General features: G+C 41.3%; 1 protein-coding gene across 1 annotated transcript in view; it reads right to left on the bottom strand.

The window, feature by feature from the left end:
• STT3B (STT3 oligosaccharyltransferase complex catalytic subunit B) overlaps positions 1 to 18,136 on the bottom strand; it is a 255,397-nt gene that overhangs the window by 66,035 nt on the left and 171,226 nt on the right. The window contains exons 6-8 of the mRNA XM_073630289.1: positions 8,547 to 8,645; positions 3,773 to 3,919; positions 952 to 1,000 (exon numbers count right to left, since the gene is read on the bottom strand). Of these exons, the coding sequence (XP_073486390.1) occupies positions 952 to 1,000; positions 3,773 to 3,919; positions 8,547 to 8,645 (295 nt within the window). The remainder of the gene's footprint in view (positions 1 to 951; positions 1,001 to 3,772; positions 3,920 to 8,546; positions 8,646 to 18,136) is intronic.

Here is an 18,136-nt window from a genome sequence, read left to right as displayed (position 1 = left end):
CTCCTCTGGGCAGTTGGTTTTGCACAGAGCAGCCTGGATCCTCCTCTTCTCTGGTCCCTCTTCGCTGTTCCTAGCCCCTCCCTCCTTTGAGTGCCCCTAAGCCAGCAGCTTGCTAAAGGGGGCACCGAAGCCAAGTCAGAGCTCTGTGTATCCATTCAGACACGGAGCACCGACCTGGCCCCGCTCCCTCTCCCCGATAGGCTGATTGACTTTAAATGATAGCCGCGGGAGCCAATGGCATCGCTGCACTGTCTCAGCCAATCAGGAGGAGTGTGCTAGAAAGCTGAGGGGATTGTGGACATCGCTGGAGAGAGAAGGGGCTCAGGTAATTAGGGGGGTGCTGCTACACACAGAAGGTTTTTTTTATCTTAATGCATAGAATGCATTAACATAAAAATAACTTTTTGACTTTACAACTCCTTTAAGAAGCAGCAAACACAAAGGCTGAAAGGTTTTTTTTTTGGCCCCTTTGATTGCCACCCCATATCATGTTTGGTCGATTAAAGTAGAGTTCCAGTCTTTTGTGTTGACCGGCTGTCTGACCGGAGGTGGGATCGGGTACCTGTCAAAACAAGGTACCCCCTCCCTTCAAAAAAAAATTCCAAACGTGGCTACTTTTAAAGAAGTAGAAAAAGCAGCTTCAAATAGGAACCCTGAATCACCATAACATATAACCCTGGAAGAGCGAAAACCATCATCCTGGAAATGCCAGACATGTTAGAATATGCATTCTGCGATTACTAACTCAAACATACAATTAACACTGGACTTAATTTATTAATTTATACGTTCAGGAAACAAATATTTGAGCAAACTAACTAATTCTAATCAAATATCGATGGCTTTGTGGCAATACCAGGCTTTTCATTACTATCCAAATAAAGAATTTGTGCATAAATTCTGGAAGAAAACATTTTTACAAGCTATACTAAACAAAAACAAAAAACTTACCCTGTGTCCCAAAGGGAATAAAACCTTCCACTCCAAGGAGCAATGTACCCTGTAATGCAATACAAGAGTATTTGTATTAGGCATAAAGTGTACTGTACAAAGGCTATTTCTGAATGTCATCACTGCTGTATAAATAGCTATTCATTATAGTTCCAAGTACAGCAAAAAAAAAAAAAAAAAATGAAATACTTACAAGAAATAAAGCAAATCCTCTTTACCCTAAGTTATAACATGACAAGCATCCGATTTTAAGACTTGCATTTATTTCTAGATCGAATGTTTCAGAGAAGTGTACAACTGCACCACACTGATGAGACTGCCAAGCCACCCAATGTTTGTTGGTAGCCCTGTTTCACAAATGATTCATCTACCCATACCAATCCCTAAACTTCCAACTATAGGTGTCCAACTCCCATCAAGAAGCTTTTAAAATGGTAAGGAAGACAGCAATTGTACACCTTACAGCAACTTATCAGATCTAAATATTTTTGAAAGTCAGGGGCAACTCCTGATGCAGGATGAATAAGGCGGCCATATAGAAACGGGCTGGTTCAACAAAATTCAATTGAAAAATTGAAGGAGCTGGGTAGAAAATTGATGGTGGCACGGTGAGAGAATCCAATCAGATGCTGTCACTGCTGTGGTATTTGGCTAGCCAAAGCTGCTGCAGCTGCCAGAAAACTACAGCTGGCAAGGGAGATTCCTCCATTTATGCTGTTTAGCACATATATGGGGCTGAATTAGAAATCTAGCCGTGTATGCTTTGCCTGATCTGTAGATCTATACTTAGTTGACATCTAAACCATTTGTTCAAGCCTCTGCAGGTGCTTGTTGAATGAAATTAAAATATATTATTACATTAGTGTATGAAATGGACTGTATCAATAGTGGTTCAAAGTCTAATTTTTCCACATGGAAATAAAGCAATTAAAAACACTTGAAATGTAAGTTCAAACAGTTATTACATTTACCAACTAAGAAAAAAAAATCCACATAAAGCTGCCTTCATATGCACTCACAACAAAGTGGAAGGAATTCCAGCAGTCTCTCATGTAGGACTCTAAGCCCTCATTCACATAATGGCTTCATCTGAACTCGCACGATTTCAAAGCCGTATTTCAGTCTGACTTCAAAGACATCTGTGCGGGTTCATGCACAGATGTCTATCAAAATTGCCCTCGAAGTTGCCAAAAGTAGTGCAGGAACTACATTTGGAAATCAGTGTGGCACCGTAAAGTCGGCTGTGCACCGATTGGGACGCTCCTAGTGCACTTGCTCCAGAGCTTAGTAAATGAGGTATTGCAAAGAATACTTAATCACATGGAAGGAAAATAAAAAATAGCATCTTTGCGTGTACATAGTTGGATGATGGAAATCAGCAGAGCTTTCCCTCAGATCTAGAACAAATCTAGAACAAATGCACTTGCGGTGCACAGTATATTTGTCTTTAGTAAATTAACCTAATTTTCCATAAGCTGCCAAGGCAAAACTTTCATGAAAGACCCATAGGTACATAGTGGGGAATCTTAATTTGCTAGAGCCTAACACATACACAAGTACATTAGGAGAGACCATACATGGATAAAAATACAATGAATCAAACTTAACCAAAACAGGATCACAAACACTGTAATTTAACCAAAGTATGCAAGTTCAAAGAGAATCCAAAGTATATGTCCTTGCTCGGTTATACTGTATACCAGAGCTTTTCAACCTTTTTTGAGGGTCAAGAAGCACAAATCCCCCACCCCGTGATTTATCAAACAAGAATCCCTTTTTCCATTTCTGTTGTCCAGTTCTGATGCTCACCTACACATTTTTTTTTTGGCTGGAAACTGGTCACCATGGGCTCCCTGACTAATCTAGGACTTTTCAGCTCCATGCACAGAAAACTGCGATATACTGTATGCTCCGACACCTTTCAATCAGAACCAGCATGAACTTTCAGAAATGTGAGGTACAGTAGTTCTTCTATTGGAAGAAACTACATGGGCCAGCCCTCACTCCCCATGTGCAATATTAAGACTTGTCATCGATTCACTTTTTTTTTTTTTTTTTTAAAGTAGACCTTAAAGACCGCACACCAGGAACATCGCATCCTAACCCTAAGAGCTGCATCTCTGCAGAGATGCTCTGATCCAGTTGTCTAGCCATTACAATTTGACTCTTATTAAAGTTGCTGCATTCCATACGCTTGCTCATATTTTCTGCTTTCAACACATCAACATGTTCATCTGCTACCCAATATTTCCACGCATATATACATAATGAATACCTAAAAGCAAGTTTCAAGTGTACGCTTCTAATAATTAAAGTGCTACTAAACCCACAACAGTAAAACAGTCTGTTAATGCAGCATAGCATGCTTGTTATACTCACTGTGGAACTTAAGGTGGTAAATCTTTGCATTGTGTAAAAAGGCTGTTTTATCCTGTATGCATAGATCCTCCCCGCACTGTCTATCTGGGGAAGGCCAGCTAAAACAAGCAGGGTAGCCAACCTGCACATGATCAGTTGTGTCTTTTATGCTGGAGAGAACACTTACTTGTTCTCAGAGATAGCCAGGTCACATGATATTGACATCACACATGTGGGCGTGTATACAGGCTGCAGTGGAAATCTCCTCCTTCCTGAACGCTCAGCGCTGGAAAAACTGTGCAGTTTATGATGTAACCATGGTATACAGATCATCCAACAAGGTATATAGTGGCAGTGGTTTAATGTAAAAAGATTTATAAGCTGCGCAATGAACTATTTGGGTTTCATATTACTGGGTTTAGTAACACCTTAAAGTAAGTTCAGAAAATGCTTTGTGTATTACCTGTATAGGTCAAGTAGATCACAGTTAAGAACACAATTCCAGCAGCTAGAGACACTCCCAGGAAGAAGAGCGTCTGGAACTCTTGCTTTGTCAGCTTGTCTCTTAGGTACTGGAGGAAAGCATATGCCTGCAGCAGAGCAAATACTCCTAAATGACGGGGAAAAAAAAAAAAAAAGAATCATTATGGACTAGCCAAAGCATTTCCAAATCCACAGTGTGCCAATCCTTAACATTTAGTAGTGTTTTACTATGGGCTAGCATGAATAATAATTTCAGTAAGACTTTGGAAACACATGGAACTGTGCCAGAACTAAGCCAGGCATGGACGGTTTGAATCTCGGCCGATTCAGCAGGAACCACCTGAGATTCGAACCATGTATGGGCAGGCTGAATGTACCCAAGTTGATCGATAAACTTGGGTACAGCCAGCCTATCGGATTTTACATGTGATTATTGCTAGGGGCTATAACACTGTTCTCCAGGGGTGGGGGGACGGATTCCCCATCGGGAGAACACACTAGCTCCCTGGGAGGGATTCCCCTGTTAACACTGTCTGTGTTGATGGGGGAATCTAGCGATTTTCTTTCCAGGAAAGAAAACCACTATGTCTATGGCCGGCCTTAAGCTGGATACACACTACACAATTTTCTTTACATTTTTTCCTTTAGATTTACCAAAACCATATAATATGAGGTCATACCTAAACAATTTCAATTTGTATGCAGTTAGGCAGGCCCTTGTACTACATAGTTGAAGGTAAATCTAAAGGAAATCGAACACAAGTTGTATAGTGAGTATCCAGCTTTACACAGCTATATTTGATGAGCTATGTGCTATGGCACTGAATGGGCAGAGTAAGCATCCTCCCAAAAATTCAACACAGCCACCAAGATGACATCTGGGGTCCATATAGCTCTTCAAAAATGGCTGTGAAAGCAAAGTAGTAACTGTTACAATGTCAAAATCAAAAGTGCAGTCAGTGCAACCTGCCAGCAAATGTGAAAAAAAATACCCACCAACCCTCCAGTGGTGGTGATAACTATTCAGATGTTGCTGCTAAAAAACACTATATAGGTGATTTCACAACACCCTCCACATCTTCAAATAAACCATAAAAAAGTGCAGTGCAACTATAACAAACTTTCATGAAAGTAAATACACTTGTGTTAATATGACAATACAAATTATGCAGTGATGATATCAGTCCAAAACCCAAAAATTTATATATATAAAATAGTCCCAATTATTCATGATTCACAGTGTAATAAGTGATTCCAAACTTTTCAATCTTCGTCTTGTGTCATGTGACCCTCCATCTCTAAGTGAAAAACCTATCTGTAAAACCCACAGCTTCGCACATAACCTCATGGCTGCCATTTTTTAGGTTATGTGGCGAGCCATAGATATTACAGATATCTGGGAGCCGGTTTGTTTTGAGATTTTGTACGTTTTTACAATCCCATTTAGCGCTAATAAAAATATGAGATAGAGAGCACCATGGTTCTCACTTTTGTGTTTTTCATTATGCACTCATTCTGCTGACTGAATATGGTGTGAGGGGAGAAAATATGTTGCAATCAGGACCAAGAGGAGGCGTGTCGGGTCGATACCCATGCTGGTGGAGCTGGTCACAAGTGATTTCTGACCCTGGGTGAAATCTTATGAGGTGGTGAGCAGGTTTTTCACCTAGAGATGGAGGTTCACATGACACAAGGTGAAGAGTGAAGTTATGAATCACTTAGCACACTGTGGTGTAGATCCTGAATAATTGGGACTAGTTTATATATTTAAATTTGTGTGTTTTGGACTGATATAATTTGTATTGAGTCATATTAACACAATTTTATTTACTTTTATGCAAGTTTGACATGGTTGTGCTGCACTTTATAGTTTAATTGTTACACTGTGACTCACCATGTTCTCAAGGCTACCCCAGAGGTACAAACTTGCCTGAGACATACCACCATTTTTGTGTAGTTACGTGCATTTTTATGCAATGGTTAAAGTGTTAGCATTTTAAAGTATAATTTAACCTTTACGGTCTCTCCCCTAACCCTCCAGGGGTTATTCAAGAGAAAAAAAAAAAAAACCCAGAGCAGTTTGGTATTCCCTGGATCAACAATATCAATGGTGATTACGTACAGCTCCCGAGGAAGTCTATTCCACATTTTCACAGCTCTTACTGTGAAAAAGCTATTATGTATGCAGAGGTTAAATGAGAAGTAGGGTCAAAACTCTTTTGGCCGTGACTGCAGCCATGGGCTCCCTGCTCAATGAAAAGTGAGAACTGAGCGATCAGCAGGGGGGCGATGCTGCATCAAACCCATCAAACCTAGGAGAGCATGAGTGTTTTTTTTTTTTTTTTTTTTAAATCCCAACCTTAAGGTTAATAACTTTGCAACAAATTTAATATGTAGACCATTTATGTAGGTGATCATACCTCCGTTAATGCCTCTTCTCATGAAAATAAATTCATATCTAATCTTGATTAGAAGCCAAGGTCTTGCATGGCTCTCATCAGTTTGGTTGTCCTTCTCTACCCACTCTCCAGTTTCCCAATATCTTTTTTGTAAACTGGTGCCCAAAACTGAACTGCATAATGATTATAATCTACAGGAGCAAAATGATCTCGCTCTCTGGAGACTACCTCTTAATACAAGAAAGTATTTTGTTTGCATTAGAAACTGCAGCTTGGAATTGCATGCTATTAAATCTATGATTTACCAGAACACCCAGATCCTTCTCTACCATTGACTTACTCAGTAGAACTCTGCCTAGAATATATGGTTCCTGCATGTTTTTTAGCCCCGCTTTCCCAAGTGGAGAGCGTTACAATTATCAACATTAAACCCCATTTACCACACAGTTGCTAAATTAAACAGTGCATTGAGGTCTGTTTGTAAGATGGAGCTCTCCTCATTGCTGTGGGTTGGGAGCTTCAGCTCCCAGCTTCCTGCTTTTCAGAGTTGAGCTGTAAATTCTGCACTTTGAATTTATGTAGGAGGATTTGTTTTTATCTCTGTGTATCACCTGAAGCCACTCCCCTCACTGGGTATATGCAAGGGTTTACAACCACTTTAATCAATACCCTTTAATCAAAGATTGGCCATACATTATACAATTTTCCTTTAGGCCCGGTTCACACTGATGCGACCTACGCTCCAACTACGGGAGCACATGTCGCATGACATATATAAAATCATTGGTTCCCATGACAGCCATCTTAACTGGTCCAACACAAGTCAGTCCAACTTTGAAAAAGGTTCCAGTACTACTTTGGGCCGACTTCAGCCCATTCAATATCATTGAAGTTGGATCATCATCTTAACTGATCAGACTTTGACATGAGACGTGTGCTCCAAGGATCTTGAAGGGGGCACCCAGAGTATGGCGTATATTGTGCCCCTACTCATTGACCCAAAAGTGTCAAAAATAAGTACACAGGTTTTTCACAACGGCCTTTATTAAAGTAGCTCCAACGTGTCTTCTTTCTCCGGTGATGTCTGCTCCCTCCTCTTTCTTCTCCCGGCTCCCGCTGTTTGCCATTTCTTATATAGCCGGGGCATAATGGGGCGTTGATGTCACAAGGTGGTGGGGTCTCTGGGTGATGTCACCAGATGGCCACGCCCCATGACTATACAAGAAATGGCAGACAGTGGGAGCTAGCATCAGGAGAAGACATCACTGGAGGGAGAAGAAGAAGCGGCAGAGGGAGAAGAAGAGGGAGAAGAAGAAGAAGAGGGAGAAGAAGAAGAAGAGGGAGAAGAAGAAGAAGAGGGAGAAGAAGAAGCGGCAGAGGGAGAAGAAGAAGCGGCAGAGGGAGAAGAAGAAGCGGCAGAGGGAGAAGAAGAAGCGGCAGAGGGAGAAGAAGAAGCGGCAGAGGGAGAAGAAGAAGCGGCAGAGGGAGAAGAAGAAGCGGCAGAGGGAGAAGAAGCGGAGTGAGAAGGCCTCATTGGAGAAAGAAGACACATTGGAGCTTCTTTAATAAAAGGACTTGGTCAAAAACATGTGTACTGTATTTATTTTCGACACTTTAGGTTAATGAGTAGGGGGGCATGGGAGCAGCTGGTATGATCGGGGGGGGGGGGGGGGGGGGACACGACGACACTCGCTAGTCTCCACCCCCCCCCTTTCCTGACCTGCATGCTTGGACAAGGGTCTGGTATGGATTTGGGGGGAACCCCACACTTTTTTTTTTTTTGGCGTGGCGTTTCCATCTCAAGATCCATACCAGACTCAAAGGGCCTGGTATTGTAGGATCAAAGTCGGATCCCGTTCATTGAAGTCGCATGGAAGTTGGACACAAAGTCATAGGGCAAAGTCGGATCGGAAGTAGTCAGACTTACATTGTCAGAGTAGTGTGAACCCGGCCTTAGATTTGTCAAAACTATATAAAATATGAGGTCAAACCTAAACATTTTCAATTTGTATGCAATCAGGCTGGCTCTTGCACTACATAACTCTAGATAAATCTAAAGGAAATTAAATAAGAAAAATGTATAATGTATAGCCAGTCTTACACACACACACACACACACACACACACACACACACAAAAAAGTATTTATATATATTTTGCATCATTACTGTGATGTTCAAACTTTTAAAAGAGTTATTTATCCTAAAATGAATAATGGATGCCTTTGACATCTACTAAAATTATCAAGGTCCAGCACCCAACGTGTAGAAGGAACTTTTAAGCGTTATTACAAAGAATCAAAAAAAAAAAAAAAAAAAAAAAAGAAAGAAGAAAGGATAGAAATATAAATCTCACCTGCTGCTGCCATGTGCTCACTGGTCCGAATGGGCTGGAATCCAACAAAAGGAATTTGCATGGATAAAATTAAACCCACAATGAAGAAAGTGCTGTATGCTACAATGAAAAAAAAAATGCAAATTAGATATATAACAGAAAATTACGTGGCACTCACAGCTTCTATATTCAAGAGAAATTGCCACAATAAACTGCGTCATACATTTCCCCGTATCATCCACGGGAGCAGATCTCAGTGCTAACTTGTCACAGTTCAATAAATCATATTTCACAGAAAGATTTTAAGGGCACTCACAGAATAGGATTCTCTTTATTGAAGCAAAGTAGCAAGGGCTACAAATATTTAAAGCTCCATGTCTGGGAAATCTGCAAGGGTTAACTGCAAATTTAGGACTAGGAGAGTGTAAAAATACTTTTAGATACACAATCCTTTGCTTCCCAAGCAGACAGCGCTCCCCCACGTGGAATGTTCCACAGCGTACTTGCATTTAATGCAGAGCTATAGACCTTGCGTCAGTCTTGATGACATCAGTGCCTTAGACCACCCGAGCTTGGAGGAGAAGAGGCTCGAGAGTGGTTTAGCAGCAGAGGATAGGGCAAGTAAATCTACTTTGCAGGGTCCTTTAGAGCAGTGTTTCTCAACCATTTACGGTGAAGTACCCCTGTCTCGAGAAAGTGATTTCTATTGTGTGGGTGTCATGGTTTTTGTGTGTGTAATGTCAGTATGTGTTTGTGATGATATCTGTGTGTGATGGTTTTTGTTCGTGTGTAAAATAATCAAATGCAGCCTCAACAGTGCCCATCAATGCTTATCAGTGCAGCCTGATTAGTGCCCATCAGTGCAGCCCATCGGTGTTCATAGAACCACTTTAACTGTTTGGGGGGGTTCATTAATCTACAGTGCTATTTGTAATATGCAGCATGGAGGGGGTTAATGTATTGCCATTGGTCACTGATGCATTAGTGACCAGTGGCAATTAACCCCTTTGTGCTGCGGCAGTACATTAACCCCCTCCATGCTACACCACCCCCCCTTTAAAAAAAAATAAAATAAAAGTTAAGCACTGCAGCCTGCCACCATGTCACTTGCCACCGCAGCCTGCCGCCATGTCACTTGCCACCCACAGCCTGCCACCATGTCATTTGCTACTTCAGCAGGTCCAACTGGCTGTTGATTGGTCACGCACAGCAGTGGGCAGATCCATAGCTGCCATTTAGTTTGAATCCTTTGAATGCTACTCCAGCAAACGGGAAAAAAAAAATCTTTAAAGTATTGATTTTCTGTGTGCCCTGCAGTGCTCAATGGCTTTTCCCGTTGATCCCTATGTCCTATTGTGTCGCCTATTGATGTGGAAGTTAGCAGGAAAAACCAATGAGTGCTGCGAGGGACAAAGGAGACTGGCAATCCTGGAAGTCTATTGATTGACAGCTGGCTCCCACTCTTAGTCATCGGTTGAGAGTCAAAGTCAGCTGCGCCTGCCCCCTCTCCAGCCCCGTGCTCCAGTGAGTGCTGTAGGGGCTGAGCAAAGCAGCAGGAACTGACTGTCACCGCTCTCTGCTCAAGGCTGACTGAGAACTGAGCGATCAGTGGTTATGCGATTGCTCAGTTCTTGGCTTAGAGTCGGCAGGGGACAGCTGCAGCATGACACAGATGCTGCAGGATAGATGGGAGTATGTAGGTTTTTTTTTTTTTTTTTTTTTTTACATATCCCAGTTCTCCTACAATGTTTCTCTCATGACAGTTCAAAAATTTGACATTAGAACAAAACATTTAGGCTGGATTTAGTGTTGCGAAGGCATGCAACGTGCACAGTAAGACATTTGGGGGGTGGGGCTCTATATAATTTCAGGTTCCCTTTCACAGTAAACTGCAGCGCATCGGATGTGAACTAGCCCCCCCCCCCCCCCCCCCAAAAATGTGATCCTTGCAGTGAGGCTCTCTCCATTTATGTCTAGGGTACCAGGAAACGCACCTTTACTTAATCCCTCGTTCCTGCAGTCTCCCTCCATGCCACAGTCTCTTCCCTAAGTGCCGGTTCACACTGGGACGACTGGTCAGGCGACCTAGCCGCCTGACAAGTAGCGTCCCGTTCTGTACAATGGAACCATTCTAAAATCGGAGCGACGCAAGTCGCTCAGACTTAGAAAAAGGTTCCTGTACAACTTCGGGGTCGACTTGCATTGACTTCTATACAGAAGTCGTTTTGCAAGTCACCGCTCCTGTCGTGTCCAGGTCACCTGCGGCAGTCGCGCTGCAAGTTGTGCTGCCTCAGTGTGAACCGACACTAAGGCATGCTGATGTCCAATAGACCTACACAGTATAGGAGGATGGGGGGGGGGGGGGGGCGATATTGTTTTTTCAGGGCGGATACAGATTTTTCAGCCGCTTCTCAGGCCGATAGCAGGTGCTGATATTCTGCACATCACTGTCACCTGCCACCCAGAAGCGGCGTGTCACCACTACATCTGGCAGCCTCTCCCCAGCAGTGTCTGAGCAGGTAAACTTCCTCATTCAGGCAGGCGCACGGTGGGAGATGACGTAGCTACCTCTTTGCTTGCCTGCATCTCTGTCGGCCTTCGTGGCCCTGCTGTAGGTGCGGAACAGTGGCGATGCGAGGCGGGCAGTGAGAGATATCTCTCTGCTGCCTGCCGCACCACTGACAGAATGGCAGAGACTGCAGCAAGCGCTGCGTGGGGATAGGGGGGAGGAGGTCTGACCAATATTGGTAACATCGGTAAGTTTCTGACAGATACCGATTATTTGAAAAATGTGACTATCGGCCCCCAATAATTGGATGCTCCGATAATCGGTCGACCCCTATGGAGGATGTGGAAAGACTGCTCACAAGCTGGAGCATCAGGGAGACGTGTTGAGCATGGGCTGCTGAGGGAATGAGGGGTGAGGCAAGTGTCCTTTTTCCAGGTACCCTAGGCATAAATTAACATTTAACCTATGCAGTGTGTGGGGAGCCCCATTGCAAGAATAGGATTTTGTTTTCCTCTGAATTCAGCTTTAAGCATTCCCTAGAGAAGCTTCCTATTAGGACTTGTTCATTATATAATGCACAGCCTCCTTATACCTTAACATAATCCTAGATAACCTCTGATAATTAACACCCGATGTCATGCTAGCAATACACTTTACAATTACTAGAAAATACATCTTAGATAGACAACTTGCATTATAGGTTAAGAACAGGTTACAAAACACAAAGCTAAAAGAAAACATTGCACAGAATCATGACCAATTCAGGTCTTCATTAATTTTCAGCCACTTTGAAAGAAAGAAAAAAAAATGTCAAGGCAAGAAAAACATGGCACATATTTTATCTCGCTTTTGTACCTAATGTCATTGAGAGAAATAATTTCTGGTCTGCATAAAAGCTTTTTCATTTACATTGCAGATGTAACTCACTGGCACTAGAGGTTTTACTTAGAACAAACCAACTTATGTCATGTCAACCTATTAAGGAAGGCAGAATTGTAAAATAATTTCCTGTAAAGTAGTTTTATATAATAACTGTTAGACCGCCATCCTGTGGAAACAGTGTAGTATACAACATTCATTGGGGAAATGGCTTTTAGAGAGGTAAACATACACATTAACCAGAATCACAAAACATAAAATCTGTATCAAAGACTGAAAACGACAAAAGAGAAAATCCTTCTCCAAACACAGAAACCAGACCTTAGTATGTGTAACAAATGCATATGTTTTCACACACAAATTTTATAGCAGGGTGAGGAACCACACATGCTGTCACAATGAACATCTCTGCCCAAAAATGCCACCTTCCTGCCTGTCATACTCATACCAGGCTTCAGTTCTTTCTAAGCCAGTGATACAGAGGGCACATGTAGAACAGGATCTGACTTCCAGATCCGCACACTTGTCCTAGGTCAGTACTAAATATTGAAGCCAAAAACAGCCCAAAAACTAGACTCCGAGTGAACCTGAAGGCTCAAATCACACAGGATGAACAGGCTTTGCATCTGGGTCCACGCACCCATCCCTGTGTGCATGCCAAACTGGACAGGCGAGTCCATATGGCTGATTGGCTCCTATTCACTTAAAATGGGTGAAAAAGACTAAACAAAATGGCTCTTGCACTGCGCTGAGCACCCTTGTGAACGAGCCCTTAAGCTGGCCATAGACAGTTTGAATTGTAGCAGGAAGAATATACCCAAGTTGATCGATTAACTTGGGTACAACCAGGCTGTTGGATTGTATATGTGATTATTGCTAGCGACTGTTATAGCCGCTAGCAATAAACAGTGTGTTCACCCGGCGGTGACGGCTTTCCCTACTGGGAGAACACAGACTCCGCAGGAGGGATTCCCCTGTCAACACTGTGTGGTTTATGGGGAAACCAAGCAATTTTCTTTGCTGAAAGCTGTGGTTGCAGGAAAGAAATTTGACCTGTCTATGGCCGGCTTACATGAAGTTAACAGAATTAAAAAACTTTTGTAAGGTGTAAAGGAATCCTTACACGTCTAGAAAAGAGCTAGACCCCAGTTGTTTTTTGAAGCAGTTGTGTTGAATAGCTGAATGGACTTTCCACCGTTCCAGTAAACTTTGGATCAGCCTGGAATATGAGCTATACCAAGCTTTGCTACATCTACTACCATGGATTCCAAAACAGAGGAGCTCTCTCACCCACATCATCCCCACTAATTTACTCGACCCTTGCCATCTGGGACTCTGTCATGAGGAAACTTCAAACCGACTACAATTCACCTATTGTACCCATCCTGGGCCATTCATACTTTTCCCCAGGGCATATTGACGCTGGCTTTTTATCATGGGATAACGCTCCACATCTACTCCATCGAGAGGTGCTCAAACCACTTTCTGTGCGCAAAAAATCCTAGTCAAATCACCAAGCTTTATTAATGGCGCCACATGCAACTGTCTCAATTTGTATGTTACTTACCAAAAACCCTTTAGATCATTTAAGGACCTCAACTGCATCAAACACATCTTTGCCTCTAATAAACCACTTTTGAAGGGTATCTCCCAATTTTATACTGCTCTCCAAGCTACAGAACATAATATTACCTTCCCTATTTAGCAGCATGTGAGTGCGACTGTACACTCTCAAAGGACCAAAAAGACAAAAAGCTTAGTTAGCTCACATCTCCTCAATCTCCTCTAGGGCGACTGAGAGGAACTTTAAACTGTTGACAAGATGACAGTCTCCTTCACCTTTACACCAAATGTCATCAGAGTACTCACCCACTTGTTGAAGAGGCTGTGACCTGAATGCCACTCATGCTCACATTTGGTGGACTTGTCTCATTATACGACCTTATTGGTCAGATGTTAGAGCTCTAATTACCCACATAACCTGATGACCCCTGGTTTGTGCTTTTCCACTGCTCCCAAGAATCCATACTTTAAAAACAAAAATAAAAAAATAGAAATACTCCATTGTACCCCACATGCTAAACGCGGCTATGTATCCGATTCTGCTATCCTGGAAAAAACAACAAATATCTACCTTGAAATTATGGCTGCAAACGCTTGACTATACATACATCATGGAAAATCTCACATCAGAGCTCCGTAACACTCCACCAACCTTCACTAAAAGGTGGGCATGCTGGCTGACGTTCAGGTCCTCCCCACAATATACAGAGATATCTTCTGCTTACAGCTTATCTAGCTCGGATGCTAAGACTATATTTTGGCCAAAACCATCTTCTTTTACCTATAGTTGTACATTCATTTTAAATATGGTGATTAGCTACATACAGTGACAAGCAGGGTCACCGCTAATCGGTTTATCTCGGCAGCCCCCCTCTTCTCTTCCCCTTTGGTATCTATGTTTTTCTTTCCTTCCTCTCCATTCCTCTTCCACCTCACTACCTTCTACTCTGATACAGAGTAAACTTATCTGAGGTGTATTATACCATTCTTCTCTGTTAACACTACTGGTAAACATTAATTTCTTGTTGTTTCAACTGCATATGTAATGTTTTACATTATATTTCATATAAACATATAATAATAATAAAAAAAAAAAAAAAAAAAAAAAAAGAGGAGTCCTTACATTGTCTGGTTGAAAAAAAAGACAAGTCCATCTAGCTCAAAAAAAAAAAAAAAAAAATCCTATTAGGATAAAAACACGAGGGTTGCCTACCTCCGTTTTTAAAGGCAAAGTTCACCCTTTACAAAAAAATAAATGCATTTTTTTTTGCAGGTAAAAAAAAATGTGTATTTTTTTTTTTTTATACTCTGCAGCCTGTAAGGTACTGCATCTACTGATCGTGGGTGCAATGCCTGGAGACTCTCAGTACACAGTCTGCTTGTACCTCTGATATGGGCAGACAGTTACTGAATGTCAGGAGGAATCAATGGATTACGAAAACGCTCACCAGGACCCTCGTAGTTCATTGAGACCTACAAGCCGTCGGCTGCAAAGGTCGATGGTACTTGTAGTTCATTCATTCACAGAACTTTGTGAATGAATGATGCTGCCAAGTGGTTGCCCCCCTGCACGACTGCACTATTTGTGGAGAAGATTCCCCATCTGCTATCACAGGAAGGGGGGAATCAAACAGGAGCTAGAACATGTTACATGTTCTAGCCTAAATATGGGAAAAACATGTAACATGTTCCAAAGTTGAATTTATCTTTAGAAGGTGCATACCTCCTGTACACATGTGTCTGTTTCTTTATTCTTTGCTTACTGAGCCACTGACTTTGACGCTCTGGGGGAGATTTACTAAAACTGGTGCACACAGAATTTGGTGCAGCTGCAGCTACCACAGTAGCCAATCAGCTTCCAAGCACCAGTTTTAATAACATCCCCCAGACATTCGTTTTGTCAGTTTTTCATTCCAGACAGAACCACGATGCATGTCTATGAACGGTCAGATGTGAACAGATACGCATATATTTATATCTGCTTACATCAAAGTCTGTTTATGTCCGCTGAAGAATGGAAACAGTTTGTGGACATAAGAAAAACTGATGACTACTTATGTAAAAAGTGAACTAAAGCAGAAGTATAAACAGATGAGGATTTTTTTTTTGAGTTTGCAACAGATGGATGCCTCTATCTGGTGTTACCCAACACCTATGTCTGGATACTTGTTCTGGGTCAGAGGATTGCACTGACATGTCTAGAGCTCCAGAGCTTACACCTTTTATAAAAATAAGGCTTTAAACATAAGCAAACATATATTACTACGCAGACTGGCTCTTCTAAATACAGGTTCCCAGAGATTCAGATACTTGCAGAGCACCCTGAGAGCCCAGGAACCCAAGCAGCTCTATAATGCACATACTGACTCAGAAGTTATACAAGTAATATCAATTGGAACATTTTTTGATAAAAAAAAATATATATATATTTTATAGTCAACATGTGAATTAAAGTGGACTGTTATGTTATGGACTATCTGTGACATTTATTGTATGGTCAATTCTTCCTAGTGAGCACACCTAAATAGGCGAGTATTCTTGTAATAAATCCATTTGTTGCAAAGAAAATAATATGCTGCAATCTCACATAAAAACTTCATAACAGAAATGCAGCTTGCTATATACATTGCTGTCTTAAAAGCATAAAAACAAAAAGTCTAAGAACAGTTGTGCAACATAGGAATCAAAAAACGTACAATAAGGTGTTAAAAGGTTTATACTTACCCAGTCTCTACCAGCAGCTGCTATTGAATATGGCTATTTAAGATCACTATGGTAACATTTCTCAAAGTACAGACACAGAGAATGTTCCTTCTTTTTTAATATGAGTTATAATAGTGAAACATTCTAGCCCCATTCAATACACTCAAAGTGGAAATTCTATCCTATCTAAATAAGGGAACCAAATATAATATGCATTTGGTTTATCTGATAACATACATATAAAAAGGATTGTCAGGTATAAGCTGGAGGCCACTCATCATGCTTTAACACCAAAAAGACTCATCTGTAATCAGTCAAGAAGGTACCTGACTCCTGAAGAAGCCCAAGTCCTAGTTGTCAATGGAGATCACGAACACACAGTAACTGGAGTTAAGTAACTTGTAATTCTACAGTGTATTTCCACTGTTACAGACCATTAGTTGCTGCTTATTTGCTAGGCATTCTACTTGTTATAGATATCCGTCAGTCTTGTACTGTATTCCTAATAATGTAATAGTTTTGTATGTACATCATTTTTTAATAGTAAAAGCACATTTCCACACTGCATAGGTCTGTTTCCTTGCTTATTATGCAAAGTAACCTTGCTAGATAGACGCAAGCAAAATAAATGGGGGCTCGTCCAGGATATATTGTGCTAAAGTTCAACTGAAACAGACCTGTTTTTCTGTTGTGTTGTGTAGCTTGTGCTAGGTAAAAATGCTGCCTAAGCTGTTTAGGAAAAGCAAGGCTGCAAAGGGTTCTGGTGACCAGAAGAAAGTGTGTAGCTTACCTATCTGGGCCAGAGAGAATGAGTGGGAGCCTCTTGCTAAAGAATTTGTAAAGTATGCTTCGCCCTTGAATAAGACTTGGGGTGATAAAGTCTCAGATAATTTTGTAGATTTTAGCCTTAAGGGGTTGGATTCAAGTAAAGCAGAGAAGAGGACACCATCCACAGTGGGTTGGTACTTCCTTCATGCTATCTATACTGAATCACAGAGAAGGGAGAAGGCAGAAGTTAAGGTATTAAAAGACCAGCTAGCAGTTGCTTCAGAGTGTGTTCAGGCTGATGATTTGTAAGAGCGGTGTGCAGCCCTCATGACCAAATTAATTAATGCCTTAAAGAAAAGGAAGGGCCGTAAACCTGTTAGTAAAGCCAGGGTACGTGCCATTGTCACATCCCAAAACTGGGATTGTGAGGATGTGCTCTCCTCAAATGATAGTGAGGATGAGGAGATAGTTTGATATCTCAGATGATCTGCTAGTAGGAAAGAAAAATTGTGCCAGACCTCTCATTACTAAGCACAGGAAAAGGCAACATGAGAGAGGATATGGCAGATGGGGAGGTGCATTATCGCAACCCCAGAGATGTGGAATTTGAAGTATGGGAGTTTACACAAACTGAACTTCACAAGCTGGCAAAACAATACAAACAAAAGGTCCGGGGAGCCCCTATTGAGTTGGCTCCTAACGCTTGTGGGATGAAGGGGCGGAGAGTGTTTTGTCAGGTAAGGAAGCAGTGCCTATGGGAGTGTTAACCCATGAGCCACAACTGCATCAGGCAATGTGAAAAGCCCGAGAGTTTAGTGTGAATTTTTCACCGTTAGACCTTGTGAGAGATGGAATAGTCAGAGTATACACTAGTCCTGTATGGTGAAAAATCTGCACTGCCGATAACTTTAAAAAAAAAAAAAAAAAAAAATATATAATATTAATATATATATATATATATATATATATATATATATATATATATATATATATATATATATATAAATAAATAGTAATAAAGAGATTTAAGAAAAATAACATCAAGTGCGACAGGGTGCCAGGTGCTGCAACTCAAATAGCCTGACTATTCAGCTCATAAGATTGTAGATAAAGTAAAATTGTGCAACCAAATCCAATAATATATATATGAAAAAAATATTGAAAAAAATTATTATTTTAAATACAATTT

Source organism: Aquarana catesbeiana, linkage group LG05, assembly GCF_042186555.1.
Source record: "Aquarana catesbeiana isolate 2022-GZ linkage group LG05, ASM4218655v1, whole genome shotgun sequence".
Lineage (NCBI taxonomy): Eukaryota > Metazoa > Chordata > Amphibia > Anura > Ranidae > Aquarana > Aquarana catesbeiana.
Note: the sequence above shows the minus strand (reverse complement) of the source record. Positions and strands in the feature narration are given on the sequence as shown.